The sequence below is a fragment of the Myripristis murdjan genome, chromosome 17 (assembly GCF_902150065.1).
Source record: "Myripristis murdjan chromosome 17, fMyrMur1.1, whole genome shotgun sequence".
Taxonomy (NCBI): Eukaryota; Metazoa; Chordata; class Actinopteri; order Holocentriformes; family Holocentridae; genus Myripristis; species Myripristis murdjan.
In genome coordinates, this window is record NC_043996.1 from 17625692 (window position 1) to 17650966 (window position 25275).

The window sequence follows — 25275 nt, forward strand, 5'->3', positions numbered from 1 at the left end:
CTACCTCTGTCTGGCTGAGTGACACGCTGAGTGAGATGGTGCTGCCCTGACTCTTCTAGTGCCTCAAAGTGACAAGTCGATTAGCCATTTGTTAATGATCTCCTCGGATGCCCAGTTTTAGGCAAACAAGGCACTGGGGGAAAATGGAGCTAAGTGCTTGTTGCTGTGGTCATAAAACTGACCCTGACTGATAGGTTCTACAAGGCTTTTACATTATATAATGATGACATCATGCATATTTGTTTGGTAGAGTTTATTTGACATATCTATTTTGGTTTTAATGACCGCTCAAGACAAGAATCAGGTAGACAAAAGCTTGGACAGCAACAGAATTCAGGATATTATTTGCATTTGGACCCATACAACAGTAACCAGTAACAAGGCCCCCTTAAAAAAAGCCGACAAAGAACTCAAGTGACCTTTTTTAAATTATTTTTCTTTAAATAAAACCACTAAAAAATACAGTGCATATGAAAATAACTCAAGTGACGTCTTTACATAAACAATTATATCTTACAATAGCCGTAAGGCATGCAATATTAAACAACAAACCTCATGAAAAACAACATGGGAAAAGGCAATTTCCTCTTCATTGTAGGAGTGCAACTTGGATAATATGCATACAACTGAAATATGCAAATCACAAGAGCTTTGGATTTCATGTAAATTATTTGGTCAAGCTGAAATGTAAGTTTTTATCTCAAAGATCAGTGCATGTGAGTGACAGGCTGCTCCAGTGTGTCTTTTAAGGCACTGTGACCTGACTGAGTTGCCTGTGTCGGTGTAGCAGTTGCAGCAGGGTATCAGAGATTTCCCTGTACCTCATGCCATACAGGAAAGGAGCAAACAGCCTGGGCAACAACATGAAAATACACATATTGACTGTGTTGATCCACACATGGACGTCCTGACCAATGCCATCAGTCTTTAACAGGTAGAGCTCCACAGTGAAGAGCGCGCCCGGGGCGAAGTAGAGCAGGAGCAGGACGCCGTGGGCCAGTAACGTGACCCGGGCTCTGGAGAAACGCCTTTGCCAGATACCATGGGTCTTAGTCACCATGTAGAGCCGTATGTAGCAGTACAAAATAAGCAAGATGCAGACTGTTGCTGCTACGAAGAAGTAAATGTGGACCCCAACTGTGTTCTTGGCCTCTATGAAGCCGAGGGAAATGAGGACCAGACACACAGACATCTTTTCAGGGGGGCTCTCCCTCCCCACCTCCATCATAATCACCAGGGAAAAGGGGTACAGGGCTGCCACCGCCCACACCACCAGCAGAATGCAGTGGGTGCGTGCAGGCGGCAGCAGTTCACGGTAATGGAGAGGCCAGCGTACTGCCGCAAAGGTGTCTGCTACCATGAGGGTGACGGTGAGAATGGCACAGCTATGGGTGGTGACAGTGACAGCTGTGAGCAGCTCACAAAGGCGCCAGGGCATCTCCGCTGTCAAGGTATTACACAACACTTTCGTCAGGTTAAGGATGAGGAAGATCAAATCTGCTGCCAGGGTGTTGGCCACCAACAGGTAGCGGGTCTCCTGACGCAAAGCGCGGGACAGACAGATGCACGCCATTAGGACAGGGCTGGTCAGCAAGGTGGCCAGGGTGACAAGGGCAGTGGGGATGAGGAACAGCTGTAGATGCCACCTCTGCAGAGTCTGAACCCATTCCAGCGTGATGTTTGCCATTTTTATTGGTGATGTCATTTTGTCTTTGGGATTTGGGATATATGGATGCTGCCAAGTGCTCTAGTCTTTTGTGTGTAAAATTTTTGTCTGGCTGTGAAACTGATGCCTGACTTGTGCTTCCTCCAGTAGCTTTCTGTGGATGACAGACACAAACAAGACTTGGTATTATCTAGAATTAAACTAAACAACTCCGTAACATATTTTGTTGATGCCCTGATGGCTTTCTTTACAACTTTCACTAGGAAAATTATGTAGCATAATTTTCCTAGTGAAAGTACGCAAATTATGTTATGACTATTTTATGACAACCACAATGAATAACACACTGTGAGCAAAGACAAGTTTCCAGATGTATAGGAGCTTTACACTGAGCCCTTAGGAATAGCTCTGGCAATGCAGTAGCTATTGGGGAGCCAAAACAAACATATTCATCATATCGCTGTACTAAAGGTTTGAACCTTTGCTGCTCAGTTTAGATTATAGGGAGAGGACTCATTTAACAATTAATAGCTGCTGTAGGTATTCAAATGAGCAAAGCGCACCTACCCAAAATTCAAATATGAAACATGGTACATAACAACGGACTTTGTTCCTGGAATGGTATGTTGCAAATGAAAACTGAATCCAGTAATACAAATATTATTACACAATATTTATTTTGACCATACTTTTAAATATAGACATTACATCTGTTACTTGTAGTTTTCATTCAATTATTTCATTGGCTTTAAATATGTACACCTTTAGCCTTAAGATGCACTATCAGGTGTCAAAGCAGGAGTCACTATTTCTTGAATTTTTAATTCTTTATAGCAAAAACCACTTATGACAATGTTGCTAGCCTCTACATACATACAACTACATGGCCCTCAGCATTCACTCCACGCTCAAACCCTCAAAAAAAGGCTCCAAAATCACTCGATTCTTTTCAAACACGGCACAGACACATCTACTGACAAACTATTGATTGACCAAAGGTGGCGTTTGGTTGAAATCATTTCCCCTCACAGTAACAAACACAGCCTGGGTGAGTTTTCTTACCCGATGTCCAGCGCAGACAACCCTCCGCGTGTTGCTCATCCATTAGACTTAATGCCTCAACAAATCGATGGCTGCTCTGTGCGACTCTAGCCACTCGCTGGCCTTATCTGCTGATGTACTCACTGTTGACTCATAGAGATAATACAGGGATGCAGAAGGCTATGGCCACTTGGCTATCGCATAGTAACAGGGTGGTGCTTAAAACCTCGTAGCTGGTCCTCGTATTGTTACCTGTTTCATGTCCACCCACTAATAAGTTTCAAATCAGATTTATTAAAACCATTAAAAAAAACTCGCTCAAACAGATTAGGCTCACTTTTTCCACTGCATTTTTTCCCGTTCCATCAACTATTATATTAAAGGCAATTAAGCTTCTGACAACAGCACGTTGTAATTTATGAATACAATGTGTGCTACTTATCACCCAGCTGACACTGTCACATCTAGTATCCTGATGAGGCCATGATAATAATGATGCAATATGCAGTTATCCGTCACTGTTCATTTAACCTGCTATTGTGATGGATAACAAGGGCGTGTGGCCAGGAGGATCAAGGAGATCAGGAGAGAGGGAAAAAAAAAACAGGCGGGAGTAACCACCACATTTGTTTACTGTTTGAACTGGGCACACGCTGCCAATGACACAGCTTGACAAAAGACAACACTGGATCTGTTTGCCAGGATAATAACTGTAAATGTTCTTCTCCCAGTCCATCCCTCACTCTCATTTCTTTCTCCTCTTCATGTATCCACTCCTCCCTCCGGTCTCCTCATCTTCTTCATTATGCTCCTCTCCCTCCTCCTCATCATCATCACTGTCATCCTCGGTGTAACTCTGCCGCTGGTCCTCCTCCTTCCATTCTCTCACCATCAGTTTCTGAAACACATCATACTCTTCTGCCGACGCCTTGGCAATGTCTGTGAGGTAGGCTGCCTGGTCCGCGCAGAGGATGTCGTTGAGTTTGGGGTTGATGATTATCGTCTGCCCTTTCTTGTCCGGGGTTTGGTACTGGCCCCTGCGCTCCAGGAAACAGTGTCTGGAGCGCACCTCGTCCAGAGTGAAGCGGAACAGCCTGGACTTCACCATCTCGGCCTGTTTGACACCCATGCGAAAGTAGACGTACTGTGGAAAGACGGGAGAACGCACGCTGTTACAAACAACACAGACAACACGGTCGGGTGTGTCAGTAGCCGAATAATCAGTTCTCAGGAACACACGATGCTGTGCCGCCTTGTTCACAGCTACTTCTGCCCAGGAGCTGTGGATCTGCATGAGGGTCACATCAGCTGAAATCCCTCTACAATGTCCTATGGCAGAGAGTTAAAAAAACAAATTTGCTGCACAGTCATCCATTAAGTCTGTTTTTAATAGACTTTCCCATGGCATCAAAGTGCTCATGCTGAAACATCGATAGCCAATTTAAAAAAAAAAAAAAAAAAAAGCCATAAGGGATGAGAGTGCAGTTCATTTATTTGTTTTTAACTCTCAGTATTTCTTGGTCTGTGCCTCAACTTGGTGTGTGTCCTTGTCAGCACCTCTGTTGCAGGGTGGAGTTACGATATTTTGTCACGTTTTAGGAAAGTCGACAGCTGTGTGGACCTACACAAGAGCGGCTCATCTCTTAAAAGACATATTAAGTTCAATGATATTTATTTCTGTTTGTTGATGCTTTGATTGCAATATGTAACAAAAAGACCTGTTGTCAGTGTGACAACATCAGCACCAATTCTGTAGCCCCTCTCCAATTAGATCTAAACTCTGACCTGGAACTTGTACTCCAGCTGAGCCGGGTTCTCCTCCACTACGGCTGGACTGTCCCGGAGGATGTCTGTGACCTGCTGGCCGGTGAACATACACTTCTCTCTGAGAAAGATCACCACATTTTTGATTCTCTTCACAGGCATGGTCAGGATCTGAGGGTGATGGACCACCACTCTCTGCAGACTGCCTGAGGGGAGACACAGTGTTGGAATACACTTAGACCATTCACTAAATAATGATTATCAATATGAACCACACTTCCTTTACCCACTCTTTTAAAAGTGTGAAAATAAATGGTGTTGTGCATAATCTCACACCTTCCACTAGACCCAGTTTCCGCAGGTTGCCAATCCGCTGGTGGAGCTGCGAGTCCTTCACACCGTAAAGCTCAGGACTTTTCTGCAGCATCTTGAGCACGGTGGAGGGGTTGAGGCCGAGGACGAACAGAGCTGTGAGCGTGGAGAGGGCGTGTTTCGAAGCATTCGCTCCTTTGGCTTTGGACACGGTCTCGTACACCTCCTCTGCCTGGATGTCGGTGAAGCCCATGTCGAGTAGAGCGCAGCGGGAGAGCTCAGTGACCGGCTGCCTGGGGAAGGCTGCAGGTTTGTGGTTGTGCGGCGCTGACTGCAGGGGGCTCTGGCCGGTGGAGGAGCAGAGGAGCCTGCACGCCGTGGAGGGCGGCTGCAGGAGCCACACATGACGTCTGCCAGGCTGGACTGAGCTGCGTACGGGGGAGGTGGCAATTCTCAGGATCCACTGAACAGCCTGCAAAGGAGACAAGGAGGCTGTAAACATGAACAGCAAAATTATCCCAAAGCTTTCCCTTATGAAGGAAAACCCTATCACTTAGCTGAAAAGTCAAAACCTCACAAATGACACAACACAAGAGGAAAAGGCGTAAGAAGTATGATAAGGTTAGCTGAAGTGAGCAGAAATCAAGGTTATGGAGGCAGTTTGCCGGCGTGCTAACTTGGACCGTAAACGTTGCTACAATATTTTAATAACATGACATGATTATATATGATAATACCACTTTAAAATCATTCAAGTGAAGTAAAAAAAAAAAACTCAAATGAAGGGTTTTAAAGCTGCAAAGTTCACCTGACGTCCCGCAGCTCGTGTATTCATGCTTGTCCGTCGTGAAAATACTTCCGTCTTGCAAATGTGGGCATGAGCATAAGGGTTCCGGCAGGAAAACAAAGCCTGAACTTTATCGGTATTTTCCTACACAACAGTGGAGTCAGTTTTCTAAAACCTTCGACATGAAAGAAATTCCTGTATGTTTCATGTGCTACCAAAAATTTCGAAACCTAAAACAAAAAAAGAATAAAATATCCTGGAGTGTAGTGCAATGACTGATGATTGACAGGATGTTATTCATGACACAGCCATCCTTAAAAAAGAAAATATAATAATAATAATAAAAAAAAGCTGTCATTTTTATCTTACACAAATGTTGTGGTCATCACAAACAGTATAAAATTTACAATCCATCGTTTTATCAGGCATTAACTGATAATACTGGTTTACACAAGGCCCAATATACTCTAATGCTCACAGAGAGGATTAATAAAGCTTGAGACCCATTGTTTGGTAGTGAGGTAAGTGGTGTATTTGTTATACTAGACTACTTTAAGAACCATTAAAACACACACACACACACACACACACACACACACACACACACACACACACACACACACACACACACACACACACACGAGAGCACTTGGTATTTTTGGAGTTGTTTGTGCCCTACATGCAAAAATCATGTAGTTAGGTCCTTGCAGTGAATTGTTTCACATTAAGAAAATGAAACAATATAATCACACAAGAAAAAGACAAATTTGTGCCAAAATATTTATTCATGTGCAACACAATAAATAGATAAAATATTGTAAATATACTTACAATTTTGAATGAAAAACCTTGAGGTTTAAAAACATGAATATAAAGACATACACTTCCTAAATGAAAGCTGGAGAAAGAAAAGGCTTCCCTTCAACTCTGCTTCTCTGAGCTTAACAACTCAAGCAGCAAAGCTAACATTTTGCTTTAAAATTTTCCCCACTTCAAAAATTAAATAAAACTAATGAACTCAATAAAAAAAAAAAAATGCTGGTATAATGTGATGCTTATGCCTTCCTGTGGTGCGCTTAGCAATCAATTAACACAGACATCTTTCCCAGCCAATAGTGTGATAATTATATTTAGTAGCAAATCCAATATAAAGGTAAAAGATCCATGTCTCTGATCTTCTCTGTCTAAAGAGTCAGATTAAAGCTTTGTTTTGCCTCAGACCGGCAGAGGCTTGTCTTCCTTGATTTTTACACCACATCTCCTCTCTAAGGCTCCTTCCACCTCTGCAGTTTAAATGACGGACGGACGGTTGGGTTCCACACAGCGACAAGCAAAGAGATTATAGTTTTCAGTCATCGCAGAGGTATTTCTGGAGTTCAGATTCCAAGGCCACCATCGAGCTCCTCTCATCCTCATCTTCCTCCTCCTCTTCGTCATCATCATCAGGAAGAGTCTCATCACCCACATCGGGGAACAAGCCCTGTCCGATGTATGCTACGGGACTGGATTCCTGGCGCTGTGGCGAGCCTGTCATGGGACAGAGGGCCGTGAGAACAACTACCTCCACTCCAGTCTGTCACCTTAAGGTTTGATGCAGCGATAGGAGATGACAGATTCTGTGTGTTGCCTTTTACAACTGACAACTGTGCTGATGTACTGACATTATTAATTCTTAAATTTGGCTATTTTCATGAGAAAAAAAATGATTCAGTGTTTCCTTAATAACTTCATTCTTTGCTATATTGAAATGACTGTGAAACTTTAATTAAAGCCCACATAAAATGAACTCACATGACTACTTTCTATAAAACAGAGCACTTCAAATAGTGACATCATCTTACACTACTGGGTGTAAATTAAAATTTCAGCCAATAAAACCTTTCATAAAATCTTTAAAAAAAAAAAAAAACTTTCATCCACCTACCCCTACAATTAAAACTGTTTTTCTCCCAAACTGATGTATTATTGGGTTAGGGGTCTGATCTGTCCTATTGGTTTGTACTTGTGAATGATCCCTCCCTGCACCCAAACATCCTGTTTAACAGGAAATTAATCAAATCAAGACGTTAAGTGTCCATTTCATTAGGCCTTAAAATTGTCACATGATGCTAAAACACTGAACCAAAACCCATACTAATGACATTATTTCAAATTAATTAGCAGCTATGTAATGCGGAGTGAAACAGCCTGAGTATGAGGTGGTCAGAAAACTGTAATTAATCCTTCATTTAAAGATTGAAATGTATTTTAATGTACAAAGAAATTTCATTCCAGATTTTACAGACTCTGTGTGCAGATGTTGGAGAATGAGGAACCTTGTTCGTATACCAGAGGTGCACAACACAGCTGGCTGATATCTGGCATTTAATAAAAAGCCCGAGCTGGTCTAGCCCGGGTGGTGAGAGAGTGATCTCCTCACCATGGTTGTCACTCTCGGGGAACACCTCGCTCCAGCTGTACTCTGCCAGGAAGATGGGCTGGCTGATCCAGGACTGCAGCAGCAGCTGGTCCAGAGTCATCCTCTGGTCAGGATCAGGGTGCAGCAGCCCACATAACACACCATGAAGCTCTGGGAGAACCAACAAAGGAAGCACAGCAGCGAGTTGTGAATAAAAACTCTTTGGGAAGGGAAAGTATTCGCTGTGTGACAGTCAGTGATAATGTGACAGAGCTTTGTTCTGTTGGTGACAAACAGCAGTATACCTTGGGAGACAGGGAAGGGGGGTTTGAATTTGGCCTCTAGGATCTCTCCCACACCACAGAAAGGATTCTCACTGAACAGCAGTGTGTACAGTAACACACCCAGAGACCACATCTCCAGCTCTGGACCTTCATATCTACACAACAGCACCAACAGAGAGGCGGAGCAAAGGCACAGAATCAATACAGCAGCAATAAAATATGATATGTTTTCAAAGGCAAAACCTGAGGTGACCTCGTTCGTTAGTTACATTGCAATCGATGAACATCTTATCAAAATTCATGGCTGGCAATATATTCTTTATTGATTATAGATTGTAAAACATGCAATAAATGTCACAGAGGGCTGGAAAACAGTGATCTGGCCTAGATTCTGCAGCCAGATTTTGTGCTGTCTGTAAAATGTTTAAAATACAACAAAGAAGGAGTGTAGGACATCAAATTCTATTTTACTACTGATTTTATCTAAAATATCTGTACAGATGGATTTAACTTGGAGCTGACCAATACTGTAGTACAAATAAATAAATCAAATCGCAATAATTTTGACATATTGCATTTACGCACTAATCATTTCTATATGCTAATTTTCATTTTAAAATGAATAATAATGTGATTTTTGCTAGGATCTGTGCCAATCAAAGGTGTTTTCTTAAGTTTGGAAAATGTGGTTTGGAGGCCAAGGCATCTCTGTAGCACCACAATACTTCTTTCATGAATGGTATTTTGTCACACATTTTATCTTTGTCAAAAATTACAGCTCCGGTGATTTGGATATTGAACTTGGCCATAGTATGATTTAGATAATATTGCAATTAAACTATTCAGCTCAAGTACAACTGTCACAAAATATCTTTTCAATACGGAAAGGGTACCAACTAGGGCGGAAACAATATGTTAAAAAAAAAAAAAAAAAAAAAAAAACACGAAGCATTTAATTTTTACAGATATTGTGATTGTGATATGATCCACAATTTTAATGGGATAATTTTTTTTATTCTAATGTTCATTTTCACTGAGAAGGCTTTTAAATGATTATGTGTGATTTTTGCTGGGGTCTGTTTTCTTACATCTGGAATCTTGATCGATATCAGCATATTTTATTTACAACAATGTTTTATCAAATATTTTACCTTTATCAAAAACTTGCAGGTGTTATGGATATTGCACTTGGCCATATCTGGATTTGGAGAATTTTTCAATTAATTTTCAGCCCTCGTACCAACCTCCCTCACATCATCCCCTAGCCCCAGATATTTAAATACAATAAATAAATTGATATTTTGTACGTACGGATTTCCCTGGAGCACCTCAGGGGAGCAGTACTCCAGTGTGCCACAGAAATTGTAGAAGAGCTTCCCTGGAGCCAGCAGGGCAGCAGAGCCAAAGTCTATCAGTCGGATGTGGAAACACTTGTCGATGATGATGTTCTCGTCTTTGATGTCCCTGTGGAGGATGTTCTTCGCCCTCAGGTAAAACACAGCTGCCACCAGCTGACAGAGGGAAGGAATCAGAAGTTAAACAAGGGACACATTACCACATTTTACTCTGCATTACTAAGGGGGGCTTTTCAGACCTAATTCAACTTGGTCTGTTTTTAAATCGGACCATGGGTCATTTATTCTGATGGTTTAGTTTGTTGGGAGAGGTGAGAGCACGTATTCGAACTCTGGTGCAGACAAAAAAAAAACCCCCAAAAAAAACAGTGAGCCACGGTCTGCCTGAAAAGTCTTGGTTCACATAAATAAGTGAACCATGATATGGTTTGTTGCAAATCAGAATGGTATCAAACAAAAATACAATCCATTGTGCATTGAGGGTTGAAAGCAGATGTTTACACCTGAAGCTCCTGGCCAGACAGAGCTGCCAGGGCTGTCAAAATGATTCTGGCAAATGAGTGTGTCTTTTCTATAATTATGAGCTGACAACAGTATTTCATAATTTATTGTGGAAACAAAAATACAGAGGTGTATGTTGTTATGCTGTTCTTGCTCCATTGCTCCAATGTTGTTCTTTTGTTGCAATATGCTGTTATCTGTGATTGGGATATTGCAAGAAAGTTTCCCCTTGTAAAATTTCTGTCCAATAGATGATCACCCTGTTTAATCCTGTGTCATTTCTTTACAAATTTTGGTTCACTTAACAGTGCTGGCTCAAAACTGTAACAAAATAGCAACTTTACACCTTAATTGGACTAAAGCAATCATATTGTATATATGTAAGCACCCTAAATTTCAGTCTCCTCATCACATGCGGTCTCCTGGCCATGTACCTGTCTGAAGATGTAGCTGGCCAGGGGCTCATCCAACCGTGGCTGCTTGTCTATGAACTCAAACAGGTCCAGACCGTCTCCATGTTTCTCCATCACCATCTGGAAGTAACTCCCATTCTCAAACACCTCCAGAACCTGGTGACATTGTATACATGTATAAGGAAGGGGATTTAATCTAATAGATGCAAAGGTGTAAAATCATGTATAATGTCTTAAATGTTTACTGTGACAACCCAGTTACCTTGACGATATTATGGTGCTGTACCCGCGTCAGTAAGGCAATCTCCTGGCTGACTCGGCCCAGCATGGGGTCATCCACCCAGCAGTCACTCACAATCATGCCTTTCTTGATGAACTTAACTATCACCTGTGAATCATAAAAACAGTGCAGGCCATATTATCACCATGATATAGCCTTGCAAAAACTATTTTAGATACTAAAATATCCAGTACTTTTATGAAGAAATGATATACACTGTACACAGAGAGAGTGGGAATGTCTTTATACATAAAATTAAGGCGCTATCTTACCTCTTGTCCATCACATCGCCGTAATGCCTTCCAGACAAAGCCAAACGCTCCTTTACCCATAGCTTTAAGTGGCTGGTAATCTTCTTCAAACTGTCCGTCACAGGCTCGAGACCGCTCTAGATCCATGGTGGAACGCAGAGCCTCGCCATGACTGGCCTCGGAAATCCTCTGATTGAACAAAGGAATGAGCTGAATAAATACATATAGCTAACAAGAGAGATACAGGTAGACATATGATAGTTAGAAAGACAGACAAATAGAACTTTACTGAACTACATTGCAGTATACAGATAGAAACTAAACTGGCTGTTTGGGAAATGGCTACATCTCTTTTGATGTTTAGATAGAGAAATACATTTGTATTATTAAACTATCACTGAAGGCCTTTACTGCCACTGACCTCTCCTAAGCTGGCCCCTGACGCATCATGCAGCGACTGGCTATCAGTTTGCAACAGCTCCCCCTGCTGGCTAGGTCTGCTTATCCACACACAGAACACAGAGCTGCCATCAGGGAGGTCAGCCCTGCACACATCACACTGCACATCTGGAGAGAGAGAGAGAGAGAGAGAGAGAGAGAGAGAGAGAGTAGTGGCAGGCAGAAAGGTTAAATGCATAATATGGGCTTTTTTTCATCTGGGAAACACAATAGCGGTAAACTCTACATTGTTACCAACCTATTCTGGTGCCATCTCTGTGGTACGCACTTCCTTCAAATCGCCCCTCCAGAATTTCCTTAGTGTCTGAGGACAGGGTGAGTTCATTCTCCTTCTGTTTCTTAGGGGTAGATGTGGCAGGAATGTCTGTTTGTAGCCGCATACCTCCATTCATCTGCATACAGGCAACCTGACCAGTGTCAATTGATGACAGAACTGCCCACTGATTCTGCTCCATCTGCTCCTGCGCCCTTTGCTCTTCCTCCTTCAACACACTGTTCTTGGTGTCTACAGCAGCATTCGCATTCCCAGCAGGCTCTGCTTCATGGTCAGGCTCTACAACATATGGGGAGGGGGTGCGCAGGAGCTCGGCTGTATCGCAGGATGTCAGGGAGTGGTGGTTATCGTCAGTATAATCTCTGCCGTTGGGTAGTTCTACACTACCGCTCAGGTCTAGGTCAGCCAAGGCCCGTGTCACCAGGTCGCCGTTGGTGTTGAGATCGAGGAAGCAGCTGGCTGAGTCCATGATTTGGGTTATTTTGTGGGACTCCTCTGCCTGGCCAGGACCAGAACCACCATGACCAGCAAACTTCTCACAGAAGCCAGAGGAAGACCTGGAAAAGTGATTCCCATCAGATTGAGCAGAACAATGAGCAACGATCCATGGGAGCTAGATTGGCAGTAAACTGCTCCTTCTCAGATTAAAGACTTATTCAGATGGGATTAGTTTAACAAGAAGAGCACCGTGCTGGCTAACTTGGTAGAGCAAGTAACACCTATCAAGGCTATGTCCTTATCACAGCAGCCCGGATTCAAATCCAGCCCAGACCCTTTCTCTTCCCTGTCTCTCCCCTGCCTTTCCTGTCTCTATCTCTAAAGTCATGATCAAATAAAGCAGAAATGCCAAAAAATCTTAAGAGAGATAAGGTACTGCAACAATTATTGGCTGAGTAAAATGTCACATACAAAGACACAGCAAAGCTTTGTGTCCTGTCCTCTCACCTGCTTTCCATGGAGATCACCTCAAAGCTCGAGTCCTGCAGAACAGAGTGATGTGAGTGTTGGTCTTTGCCAAGATTAGGGGAGTTGTCACCCAGTCTTGGTATGGGATGTTCATCCTGAGTGGGAGTATCTGAAGAACAGGAAAGGAAAATTAAAAACATTCAATGGAAAAAGCCCCATACACTTTCGTAACAGACTGCCCTTTTGCCGTTTCTCAATATATTTATGAAATCATTTCATGCAACAGTTTCTAATTTTTGCATATGCATATGTTTACCTATGTATGGTGTTAGTATTTCTTACAACAATGTAGCCACCTCATACCTGGGATACTGTTGATGAGTGAGAGACTCTCTCTCTGAACTGCACTACCAAGCTGACATTCTGGGTTGTGGTGTGAAGGTCTGGTTGGGGCCGGGCAGCAGGTGTCCTCGTCTGGAGGTTCCACCAAGAGAAAAGTCTGGAGGAGTGCCTGGGTGGTGTCGGCACTGTCTAACTGGCTACAGCAGGGAGCAACCTGGGCCGCTGCCTCCATCAGCTCCGTAGTGTCATTAGCCCTGTGGAAACAATAACTGGGCTTCTGTCCAAGTGTATTTATGCAAATCAAGATCATCTTCGAATGAAATAATCAAATTAAAAATGCTGAATGGAGATTGGAAATTATGATGAAACTTTCTCCATATTCCAAAAAGTTTTTGTGCGCACTGGAGGCAGAAAAGTTATAGAAATTATTTGATAAATAGTGATGACATCACATATGCTCAATAAACAAATGCAATGACACTTTATAAGGGCTTAGGTGCAGAGCTGGGGGTGAGTGATTGAGGTGAGAGAAACTATGCTGGCTGAAACTTCATCTTTTAACATAAAAGTGCTGTGGTAGCATAGTGTTGGCATAACTAAGAGAAATGCTGAACAAACTATTTGATTCATGTAACTTAGCTGCAGCAGTTGAAAAATAACCAAGTGAGAGTGCAGGTCTTTTAGAGCTGCTCTTCAGGAGCACCAAATCATCAAAACTTTGTGATGTTAATCTGATTTCTTTCTGAAATGAAATTGTGTTTCCCTGTGAGAAATTTAATCTCTCAACATTCAGTTTTAATTTACTTGAACAATAACCCATCTATTCTACAAGTTTGTAGCCCATATCACACTTTTCAAAACAACTGACAATACATGATTTCATACTCAACTCTACAAAAGGTGTCAGGCTGTAGCAATATCCTGGCAAAAGTGATGTATCGCATATATTGTCAAACCTCCCTCCCCACAAAGTAGCAGCTGCCAATAATCCAGACAAAGAAAACAAGTGTTATTTGACCCTGGCAAGGCTGTGCTTTAAACACTGCTGATTGTGTGTGCCTCATGCTTGACAAATACTGCAGTGAAACTGGCTGCTCAGAGACAAAGGACAACAACCTTTTTACCAGTGCTCTGTTTCCTGGCTGGAGGGCAGTTTAACTTTATCTGCACTCCACTGCGTCTCCTAAGCACTCACATCTTGCTACAGTAACTTTTGGAGGATTGACAGTAAATTTGCAGGTTGTCCTTTATTTTCCAAATAAAGGACAACCTGCCTCTAAGATTGAATAGAGCCATACACTACATAAGGATAGTTTAAAATGTATTTTTCTATGTAAATTTCAATTTCAAAAGTAACACAAATATTTGGTATATAATTCAAATTCAGATGTTTTTTTGCCTATACAATGCATACCTAGTGTCATTTTTTTCTTCTCAGACAAGGAGAGTAAATTGGTTTTTGGGTATAAAATATTCAGCTGTTTGCAAAGCCCTGTGGCTCCTACATGACACAAGGGAGTACAGACATGTAGTAGAATGCTACTCACGTAACCATAGGTGTGGAGGTGACAGCAGGAGGGGACAGGGTGGAAGGAGCACTGCCCTGTTTGTCTAGCCTGGCACTTGTTCCGGTGAAAATCCTGCCTCTCCCTGTGGAGCCTCTACCCAGGACAGCCTGATGCACCATGGCCATGTCCCCGGCCACCAGCGAGGACGGGTCTAGGGAGCACGAGAAAGAAGTAAACAGATAAATCAGAGTCACTTATAACAACAAGTGGACGAGATTGACTTTGGTGCTGACACATTACAAGACGCTTACATAATTCTGGCTTGAAACACATCAGGACCTTAAAAATATTGCATTCAGTTAGTGCTGTACAAATGCAGACTAAACATAAACAAACTACAATGATACATTAAACAGAAAAATAATTTCTGCAGTGTAGTGGCATACGGTAATTACTAAAAGTAGCAAAAGGCCCATGATCTATATCGATGAACTTTTGTGGAGATACAAATAAGAGCTAACCTTTATCCTGAAGTTTGTCGCTCTCTGAAAGAGTGTGACGAGTTTGGCTGACCAAACTTCCAGTAGTGGGGTTTGATCCACTGGAGTATCTACAGGCCTCTGTGACAGAGATAGAGATTTAGATAATTTAGAGAAAATAAATAAATAAACAAATAAAGTTCAAACTAGTGTCAAGACACCAGCATTGCAACAATGTCATGTTGAAATATGTGATAAACCAAGATGAATCCTTACTGAAATTACCAGATGAGGGTTTGGATGAGACCATATTAATGACCTCCTCTTGAGGATCAGAGAAGGGGCTGACACTCCTGTCCAAGCTGCACATCCATCCATAGAAACCGGGCATCAAGAACGTGACGCTCTGTTGATATGACAATAGTCAGCAATGACAGAAGTGAAAGATGGCGTGTGGGTGACCTAACAGCCTTGTTCAGCTGGTGCGTTGGCTAACCTTTCCCAACAGCTCGTCCTTGCTGTAGCCAAACAGACGGAGAGCCAGGTGGTTGTGGATGCTGCGGATTGAGCCATCAGTGTGGAGGAGGAGGAGGCTACTCAGAGGAGCAAACACCCAAACTGTCCCAGAGTACACTAGCGCAGAGCTGGGGGACAGGATGATGTTGTCTTCTTTAACTTCTGAATACACAGACACAGAAAATGCACTAATTAGTGAGAGCAACTCTGATAAATTTATACTGCTTGTAAACTTAGTGCTTTACTTTTTTTTGCTAACGGCCCACATTTTTAAAACATTTATTTATCCTATGCTGATTTTTTTTTTTTTTTGCTTGTGGATAGGTAAACTAAGCAAATTTTACTTTGAGATTATAATGCAACAAGCACACACATTATTCATATATAAGTTGGCACCTTATATTGCAGGGCTTAGAGAGGGCTTTGGCAGCATAAAATAGTCATTAGCTTTGGGTGGCAGTTTCTTCAGAATACTGTGGGATGTATTTTAATCTCTCCGTGACCTATCCTTAGGTCCCGGCACTGTCTCTGAAAAGCACTGAGCTAAATACCTTACCAGAGGACAGCTCTTTTCCATGAGACTGCTCACAGTGCTTTGGCTGCAAAGCTGCTGCTGCTGCTTCTCTGCACACTGTGGAGGTAGGAGGAGAGTGTGGCTGCTTGTCCTCTGCATCTGATCCTTCAAGAGTCTCTGTTGGATATGTGCAACTACTCCCATTGTTTTGCTGCTGGGGTCTACTGCATTCCACTGCTCCCTGTAGTTTGATACACAGTGGGACTAATGTTCCCCCTCTACTTTTACCACACACTTTCTGAACCCTCAGCATCTGAGGAAAGGAGAGCAAAGTCAGAAAAGACAGACTTTAAGGATCTGTTCAGCTTAAAATGTGTCATATCATTTACTTTCTGTTTATCACATGACTGTGCAAGAAGTACACTGATACACAGAAACTTGAAAGGGGAACTTATTAAGCCATTTCCATAGCTGAGTGGGACAGTTTTAGTTCTCAAGTGTACTTACTTTAGGCAATGCATGGCTGTGAAGGGGAATTTGTAAAGAGGGGATTAGCTCCTTAACAGACAGCCCTTTCAACTCCTCGGGCTGGTGGTATCCATGCAGATGGGCAAATGCCAAGTCACAAGTGAGGATACTGCCCTAGAAATAGCAACAAAAGTGTTTTAAGGCATTGTTTTGACACCTAGGTGAGGGTGTGATCAGGACCACTAAAAACCTATACCAGGAATATTAATTTGAATTGTTAAAAAAGAGAATAAATATTCTAAAGTAGCAAAATCGGGATTTACTTACATCTTGTGAAAATGACACAAAGGCTGATACTCTCTCCACATGCTCCAACATGACAAGCCAATGCTCTGTGCCATTATGTAGCTGTCTGTGGGTACATACTGACACAGGCACCTCTCCAGATACAGTTACAGCATCCACCTACAGGGCGAGCAAACATATCACAAAAAGAGATGCTCTTAAACATGCAAAAACATATTCTTACATTTGGTGGTTTAAGGAAGCAAACATATGGGGGGAGAGGGAGGGTGGTCATTGCATAATTGCTATATATGCTCAAACATATTTTTCAGTCCTGCACCCGTTTATTTAAAGTTTATTTTACTGAACATTTCATACCACTTTTCCAGACACAGTTGCAACTGTTCCATCTTCTTGTAGATACTCTTCTGTCAGTGCTCCTTCCAGGACCTGGCTGGTTTTCTTCAAAACAAAGGACAGCTTTTCCCCAATCAGCTCATTAGTGGAACATTCAAACAGTTTGCAGGCCTGCTCGTTGGCAGACAGGATCTGGAAAAGGGATAAAAACACATTGAGAGGATGAACTGTAATTGTGATGTCACATGATTGGCCAACGCAGCCCCCCATTAATTCTCAGTAACTGCTTATAAAGTACCTCTCTGGTTTTAAGGTCCACACTAAGGATGACTTTATTTGGGTTGAACACAGATGGGGATCCAGAGAGCCCAAAATCTCCAGACATTAGCTGGCTTAACACGCTCTCCTCTGTCTCTGACACAGAGGCTGGGAGTGGTAGACATGCAGCTGAAATGTGGGAGCCAGAATGCAGGTTGGAGATTTGGAGGTTTCTTGTTGCTACAGAACTGCAAATGTCCAAACATTCACCTGTGGGCAAAAAATCGTGACACGTCATTAGATATGCTTTTTTTTTTTTTTTTTTTTTTTTTTGCTATCCTCACCAGTGCCAGATTTTTCCACAGCAAAACACTCACCTGTCATTGACCCAGGATAACAACGACGCTGCAGTGCCAGAAGGCCCCTCTTGTGGAATGGTCGTCGAGAACATGGGTAGGATTTATTCAGGTCAAAATCATCGTCCAGGCGATCAAAGGACAAGTCGGGAACCACACAAATAGTGTCTCCTTTATCTCTGATGTTTTGGTTCACTCCGAAACGAGCCTCAGCCCACACGGACATTGCTGCTATTGGTTATCCAGCTGGGATTGGCAATACATGGCAACTATTACACAAAAGTGCAGCATATAGACAAAGTCTTGCATCATTGTAATGGGGGAGTTAGGTTAGCTTGTTAATAGGGACATTTATCCGACTGGCGCAATGCTGTTAAACATAAAAAGGTTAACGTTACATTAGCTGCTAGCGACTGCTTAACTTTTAGCCCACCTTAGTCGAAAGGTCTGCACGGCTTTACGAGTTTGATAGTTTGGTAGTGAAGTCTGACGCCAGACAAAGGAACGTAGCTGGCATTTGTTAACATTATCACCTCTGCGCTGTTTGACTAGCTAGCCGGCGCGTCTGCTACCACTAGCGACATGCTGTGTTGCCCTGTTTGGGTCGGAGAAAGCAGGGCTGCCGCTGCACCTTCAACCACTTTAACAAGTAATTGGCCTTACCGTAGCCTTAGCAAAACGGCGACACCATTCCTCCACGTTTACACTCGATAAACAAAGCCTATTCTGCTGCGTCAGGCGGCCACTTTTGTAAACCGCGGGTTTCAGGCGCGGGTCCACTTTATTCGAGGAAGTCCCCGCAGCCAATCAAATATCGCGCTTCGTAGAGTTTCCTGTAAATTATCCAATGAGCTTCTCCTGGGGGTTGACACAGCTGAGTGTTTTGGAGACCGTTTGCGTTCCTATGGAAACGAAGTTGCGAGTGCGTAAGTTTCTCCAATCAACTAATAATTGTTATGCAGATTTATGCAGTGATGGGATAAGTGATGAGAGAAGCAGCAGATTACTTTTGTGTTTTTTAAAGGTCTAATTCTAAAAGTCTAGCGATTAATGATGATAATAATATACAACCCGCTTCCCATATCAGCAGCGTACTTTTGTTTCTATGGTCTGTAATGTTCAACTGTAAAATAGTTTTTGTTTTTTTGCATTTGATTTACTTGACCCAGTTAGAGGAGTTGTGTAACACTGACAGAAAATGTGCATGGATTTGCATGTTGAGAGCATATCACATAACAGGTAGGCTTCAAGTTATTTATTTGTATGTACAAATGTGATGAACAACACCAACAATACATGGCTGGATATGGTTCCTAAGGGTTTTATTTTTAGTTAGGCTCTTCATTAGCTACATGGCTTTGTTTATAAAATCCTCAGGCTACCCCGAGGACACAGACATTTCCCCAACTTTGACTAGACAAATGTTTTAGCCACAACACAAACCCAAATTAAATGCATAAGACATTATTATCATTGACAGAAAGTCTGGCACAGTCCAAATTAAAATGGGTTTAAGGGACACAATAGGAAAGTACACTGGACTGAACTTATGCATCATAAAAAATGAAAATCTTGATATATGAGGAGATGAAAATGCTTAATCTGACATACATAGCTGCTTATAAAGGAAAATAGATAACAGTCAATACAGATGCTTTGAAATATTTTTCAGTTAAACGTAGCTCTCTTGGCATTAGCAACATGATTAGGAGTAGATTTTCAGGCCATCCCATATTGAAACAATTCATCATGTTGACAAGTCAGCTCCAGTTACAAGGGATGGTGTTGGCAAATTATCCAGCCTACTGCAATCCGGCCCAGTTGAACATCATATTGAGTTTTTGCACACATCACAAACATCTAAAAAGCTAGATTTCTGGTACACTGAGTACAGTCTAGTGCATCTCCTCCTTTATCACATACAGGGACTGCACTGCCCCCAGCGTATGGGACGCTTTGGACATAAGTGCCTCTAAAGATTTCTTGTTTCACTACATCGAACCCCCAACCTGCACGTCCTTCTCCAGAACAGAAAATGGTCCATGCTATTGTCATTTGAGTATAGCTGCACAGTCATCTGTGAAATATTATTCACAGCTAATAATCTAATCTTTTGCTGCTGTGGATTTGTGGATCAGGAGTCTCTACACAGTTTTTGGAGCAGAAGAGAATTGCACATCCGTAACAATCACATCGGATCATCTAACTGTTGGTTAGATTGGTTTCAGTGGTTGGCTGAGATAGCTGTAGCATGCATGCTTTATCAAGGAGCTCGATTTACAATAATGAGTACTGGTTGATCTTCATAGGAACAAAGAGCCAAGCAGAACACCTGACACAGTCTCACACACACAGTCATACGCTCACACAAGCAAAGTTGGGCACGTATTTATTGTGCCATGGCTGTGAGGACTGCGCTTTGATCAGCATTTGAGCATAGTTCTCAAAAAGGGATTCATCCTAATGGTGATAGTCCCTTTTGTTGTGAGGGCGATTGCCCAATATATGATCCACTTCCGAGGCGATTCCTGCTGTCATCTTTGGAATTACCTGCAGTGCACAAAACCAACACAAAACACAGTTTTTCATTTCGCCAGCTGCAAAATCATATTCTGCCACCAATGCCAGAAGAATTAATCAATAAGTATCCAGCGTTACACAGAGATTGTTTTTTTGTACCTGAATGGCTCCCAGGTTCTCTGTTAGCTGGGTTGGATTGGAGGATCCCAGCAGCACTGAGCTCACTCCCTCGTTCCTCAGGCACCAGGCTACAGATTGGGAACAGGACATCGCAGGGAGTCTCATGAGCAGATGGTATTAAGGTATCTAGGTATCAGATTTTAAATTGCCAAATGCAGGAATAGAAACTGTAGGGGGGTTATTCTGCAAAGCTGCCTAACCATTTAGCCAGACAACTTTAGACAGTCTACAAAATATCTTAGGTAACTTTACTTTTAGCAATCAACATGGATGACCGAATCACATTTCTATAAACTGAGCATTTTTGTTTTGTTTCACATTCATATCACTAACACCGGGATGCAGCTGCTTTGTATAATATCCTCTTGATGCATAGGATCGAGGATCAAAGATAACTGCTCCTTTTCCACAGTAATGCATGATATACTATAGTATTTTCACTGCTCATCTTGTCTCTTACCTATGGCTAGCTGTGGTAAAGTACATCCGAGCTTCTCAGCAATATGAGTGAGCTCCTTCAGCTTGGCCTGCTGTTTTCTCCCATCCTCACTCATTATCTTCTCCCTCAACCACTGGTATGGCTTGAGTGGCACAAAAAATGGAAACGCTGGGGTTACTCCCACATGTTTGGCAAAAGTTACCTCAGCTACATGATGTAATATTCAAGGTCAAAATCATACATGCACCTCAACATCATTCCTGCAACATATGGGTGGAATGGTTGCAATTTGTAAACTGGTCGAAAGATATTCGAGCTGTACCTTCATCGAGGCCCTGGAGGATTCTGGGACTCCGTTCTCATACTTGCCAGTGATGATTCCACAGGCCAGGGGGGACCAAGACACCACTCCCACGCCTGTGATGGGACGTGACCAGATAAGTAAGCCATCACAGGCCCAAATCTATTCAATAAAGTTTGATTTTGGGAGAAACTAGTTTCAAGCAGATGATGTAACGTACCTATCTTGTGGTAGAGCTCTGGCAGCTGTGTTTCCACTTTCTCCCTCTGGAAGAAGTGATACTCGGCTTGCTCGCACACCGGAGGAATTAGATTAAACTGTCGGGCCACAGAGTACGCCTCCTGAATGAATGTGACGGATGAAAATGGAAAGAGATCAGGTCAGGGCAAAAATGCACCTACCTTCACCCATTCAGATTTTTTCCCTTTTCCCTCTGTATAATATCATACTGTTGCAACAAGTTTTGACTTTATTGGAAATACCTTTTTTTTTTTTTTTTTTAGTTTCATTATCCTGTTCAATATTTTGCGGGGATTTCCCTTGTGAACATCAAACACTCAACCTTGTTAAAGTGCTGACATCTATAATGGAGCCCAGCTGTGTGGCATAGACAGCGCTGCAGATGCACACCTTTGCAGCTACAGTGATATTTTCATTCAGAACCATAAATTGGCCTTCACCGGTAGTAAGCTGTGTGTGAACAGACATTAGTATGAGTAATTTATGGGCTTTTCCTGTTACTCACCATGATCTCCATGGCAGACCACCGTGATGTGCCCCAGTACATGGCCATGCCCTGGTTTATCACATGTGTCATCGCTCTCACTATCTCTGCAGGGGCAAACACACCAGCAGTTATGTTCAATGTCATAAACCGGACAGTGGATGGCGCCACTAAGACAATCCTGTGCTTTCCATCCCCTCTAAGTCAAACATCAAATTCATCACTTAAAATATTTTCACACAGGAAAAAAATAGATTTAAATATGGGAGTTACTTTTCATCAGAGGACAAGGGGACGTTCATAGTTTTCAGTTTGAACTGCGAATTAAGGCGCAACAACAAAAGATGTTAAAAGAGGCCTCATAAGCAAGCCTGTGACTAAAGTGACCGCTCTGTAAGAAAGCCTCATTTATCAGTGAACCCACGGGCAAACAGATATTGTTTGCTGCAGGGGCAAAATGAATAGACTCTGCCAGCCTTGGGAAGTAGGCTTGCACATTTGGACTAATCATAGCAAGGAACAACTGTGGGGGCTGATGCCCACCCATGGTGACCTTTAGTAGTTTGTGTTTTTGTGCCTGAGGGTGATGATGGTGGGCGGAACTGAGGAATTTCAGTAGGGGTGAAATTATGGAGGTAGCGATAAAGATGCAACATATGGCAAAAAGGTGGAAATTATCCCCCAGATGAGGAATGAAGAAACTTTGTATACAATATGCAGAGGGAATCTTTAATTAGCAGAATCATATTGCAGAAAAAATTACTGTGAAATTCTTATTCCCAAGATTTCGAACCAAGGACACTTCACCGCAGCTATGACTACAATATGTGTCTCTCACATGCTGTGAACAAACCCTCTAATTATCGAGGAAAACACCAGCAAGGAGATAAGGTGAGGACATTCATGCGATTGCTTTCCTCTTTAATTGCGCTTAACAATCTAAACGGAAAACTAAAACATCTGCCCCATTAGTGAAATGCAAACACTGCATTCAAAACATAAAGCGGGGGACCGAGAACAAGGGTGAAGAGATGAGCCCACAGCACAGAGGCATGTGATTAAAAAAACAGCGATTCCCTTTCATCAGTACTTCTCTCTCTGTCTCTCTCTCTCTCTGGACCAAAATGTAGCTCAGTGAGAGACAGAGAGCAAGTGTGTGTGGGTGAAGCAGGTGGGAGGGTAGAGGAATAACAGTGCATCTGTTCCAAAAGGGAGGGAGGGAGTGAGGGAGATAGAGAGGAATGGAAGGACAGAGGGAAAAAAAAAAGTGAAGCAGTGAGAAAACCTGCATAGTTCATAAGAGTCTGTAAAAGCATAATGAATAGTCCAGCTCACAGCGGGGGGTGGATGACAACTTGAATCACAGGAATATCCCTTCTTAGCCACTGAAATGAAAATATTATGTCACTACTCTTAGCAGAACATTCCTTTCCACTAGTTAACAAGTTCAGCATCAGATGTTACTCTTGTATTGCTCAGGTGAGGAAGCCATTTTCAGCACTCATCACTGAACATTGCTGATATCACCCTACTCACACAAACCCACTGCAGTTTGTCAAGGAGGATGTGGGTGAACTCGTGGGCACGCTGCACATTTTGATGTGTGTGTGTGTGTACATGTGTTAGCACGTGCAGCCTGTGTGCGTATGTGCAAGTACATTCAGGTAGTGGGTGAAAGTCTATTTGTGTGCTGAATCTATAAACCCACTGATGCAAATATGTAAATTTGCAAATGTGTCACTCTCTGCCTGGGTGTTTGCAAACATCAGCCTGTCCTTGAGCCTTCTCACAGCAGCGATACATCACTGAAGCTGAGCTGAGCCGGGAACATTAGGTCTCCTTAGCCAGCAGGTACCACAGAGTGCAGCACAGAATGTGGGAGAAAGGACACAACACACACTTACACAACCACATTTCTCTTGGCAGGGGGTCTTTGAGAATGTGACTTTAGCGGAAGGTGGTACTTCTCTTCTAGCTAATGCTTATCCCCCTCAAGCACACAGAGTGTAGATGTGATCTAGCATACATCAATATGTCACACCACAAGGGATTTTCAATGGATGGTGGAGCTTTTTCTTAGTTTGATCTCTTATCAAGGGAATGTGGGTTCTGAAACTGCAGCAACAAAGTAGGAGGAGTATGTCTTACTTATTGAGCTGGTGAGATTATCCTGCATGCTCTTCTTTACCACTTGGTATCTGAAAACTGAGGCGATACCCAGACATTTGGCTGGATGTCCTGACCAGATGTCGGTGTTAGGGCCGGGTTTGTGTTCAGAACGCTGTGACAATATGATTTTATTTGCTCTGCAGTGAAAAGTAGTGGGCTGGAGGGACTGATATAAAATCTGTTTATGGATGCCAGCCTGCCTTTTTGTCTACCTCTGTACTTCTCTCTACACTTCATTCACTCTCTCCACTGTATTTCCATATTCACTTAATTGAATGGATTCAATTTGCTGAATATTTCTTTGCCACAAATTTATAAAATTATACTGGTGACTGCATATCAACATTGTTTTGAGACTTGCAGGCTACGGTAAGGAGATTGCACTGACCACTGCAAAAAATCTCCATCTTAACAAGTCATTCAGTCTTATGTCTCATCTTAAAAATCTTGCTTTTTTAAAACAAGTGAAACAAATCTGCCAGTGGGATGGGATAATCCCACTTGTTTCCATTGCAGGCTCACTTGTTTCAAGAATATTTCTGGGTACAAGCATAAATATGTTGAAATAAGGCAGAATAGGGCAAATCAGCCCACTAGTGTCAAGAAAATGAAACTCGATTCAAGAAGATTCTGGAAACCAGCTGCTTAGCATTGGAAACAAGTGGGATTATCTCATCCCACTAGCAGATTATTATTTTTTTTTTGCTTCTTTTAAGAAAAACAAAGATATTAAAACTGAATATGAGACTAAACGACTGGTTAAAATTGAAATTTTATGCTGTAAATTGCCTATTTGCCTAGATTTTTTTAAAATTCAAATTCCTTTCCCACCATCTCATTATATTTTATGTAAATATCTTGAACTAACCCACATGTCAGATCGAATGCCAGCAAGTTAGATTGGCCTTTAAACCCTCCAAGCGAGACTCCCATGTCCTATCTCTGCAAATGACAGCTGCAATAGTAAAGGCCAGTGTAGGAAATTAAAGGGGATTCATAGCCTGGCAAGGACAAAGTTGAATATTCGTGATACAAGCTGGCCCCTAAGTCTGTCCCTCTCTCTGCCATACTGGATGAAAGCCAAAAGATGAAGCGAGTCAGTAACAGTAGGGGGAAAGGAAAGAGAAGCATGTATACAGAAAATGACTGGGTGGGAAGGGATGGAAGG

The 25275-nt window shown here is 42.4% G+C and overlaps 4 protein-coding genes across 6 annotated transcripts in view; all 4 read right to left on the reverse strand.

The window, feature by feature from the left end:
• Positions 1-244: 244 nt before the first annotated feature.
• Positions 245-2867, reverse strand: LOC115375698 (probable G-protein coupled receptor 148). Its single transcript, XM_030075186.1, has 2 exons — positions 2729-2867; positions 245-1820 (listed from the first exon to the last, which is right to left on the reverse strand). Exon 2 carries the CDS (start codon positions 1703-1705, stop codon positions 746-748), a length of 960 nt encoding a protein of 319 aa, XP_029931046.1. The 5' UTR covers positions 1706-1820; positions 2729-2867; the 3' UTR covers positions 245-745.
• Positions 2868-2981: 114 nt separating this feature from the next.
• Positions 2982-5698, reverse strand: mterf4 (mitochondrial transcription termination factor 4). Its single transcript, XM_030075185.1, has 4 exons — positions 5592-5698; positions 4808-5255; positions 4493-4677; positions 2982-3851 (listed from the first exon to the last, which is right to left on the reverse strand). The coding sequence occupies exons 1-4, from the start codon at positions 5616-5618 to the stop codon at positions 3453-3455; spliced, it is 1059 nt and encodes a 352-aa protein (XP_029931045.1). The 5' UTR covers positions 5619-5698; the 3' UTR covers positions 2982-3452.
• A 638-nt stretch (positions 5699-6336) lies between these two features.
• Positions 6337-18555, reverse strand: pask (PAS domain containing serine/threonine kinase). Of its 2 annotated transcripts, none has more exons than XM_030075311.1 (22): positions 18438-18555; positions 17796-18020; positions 17459-17688; positions 17182-17352; positions 16846-16983; positions 16558-16692; positions 16093-16363; positions 15517-15698; positions 15306-15426; positions 15063-15161; positions 14581-14752; positions 13055-13287; positions 12731-12860; positions 11750-12342; positions 11474-11619; positions 11074-11241; positions 10784-10909; positions 10543-10677; positions 9564-9763; positions 8274-8407; positions 7990-8139; positions 6337-7097 (listed from the first exon to the last, which is right to left on the reverse strand). In XM_030075311.1, exons 2-22 carry the CDS (start codon positions 17998-18000, stop codon positions 6919-6921), a joined length of 3918 nt encoding a protein of 1305 aa, XP_029931171.1. In that variant the 5' UTR covers positions 18001-18020; positions 18438-18555; the 3' UTR covers positions 6337-6918. The 2 variants fall into 2 exon arrangements, with proteins under 2 accessions (XP_029931171.1, XP_029931170.1); XM_030075310.1 differs by having other exon boundaries at positions 15297-15426.
• Positions 18556-19014: 459 nt separating this feature from the next.
• The window catches only part of kcnab1b (potassium voltage-gated channel subfamily A regulatory beta subunit 1b), a 49860-nt gene continuing 43599 nt past the window's right edge, over positions 19015-25275 (reverse strand). For both annotated transcript variants that reach the window (XM_030075225.1, XM_030075226.1), the window contains 6 exons: positions 21960-22045; positions 21435-21555; positions 21236-21330; positions 20935-21055; positions 20454-20542; positions 19015-20324 (listed from right to left, as the gene is read on the reverse strand). In XM_030075225.1, the coding sequence (XP_029931085.1) occupies positions 20235-20324; positions 20454-20542; positions 20935-21055; positions 21236-21330; positions 21435-21555; positions 21960-22045 (602 nt within the window). In that variant the 3' untranslated portion in view covers positions 19015-20234. The remainder of the gene's footprint in view (positions 20325-20453; positions 20543-20934; positions 21056-21235; positions 21331-21434; positions 21556-21959; positions 22046-25275) is intronic.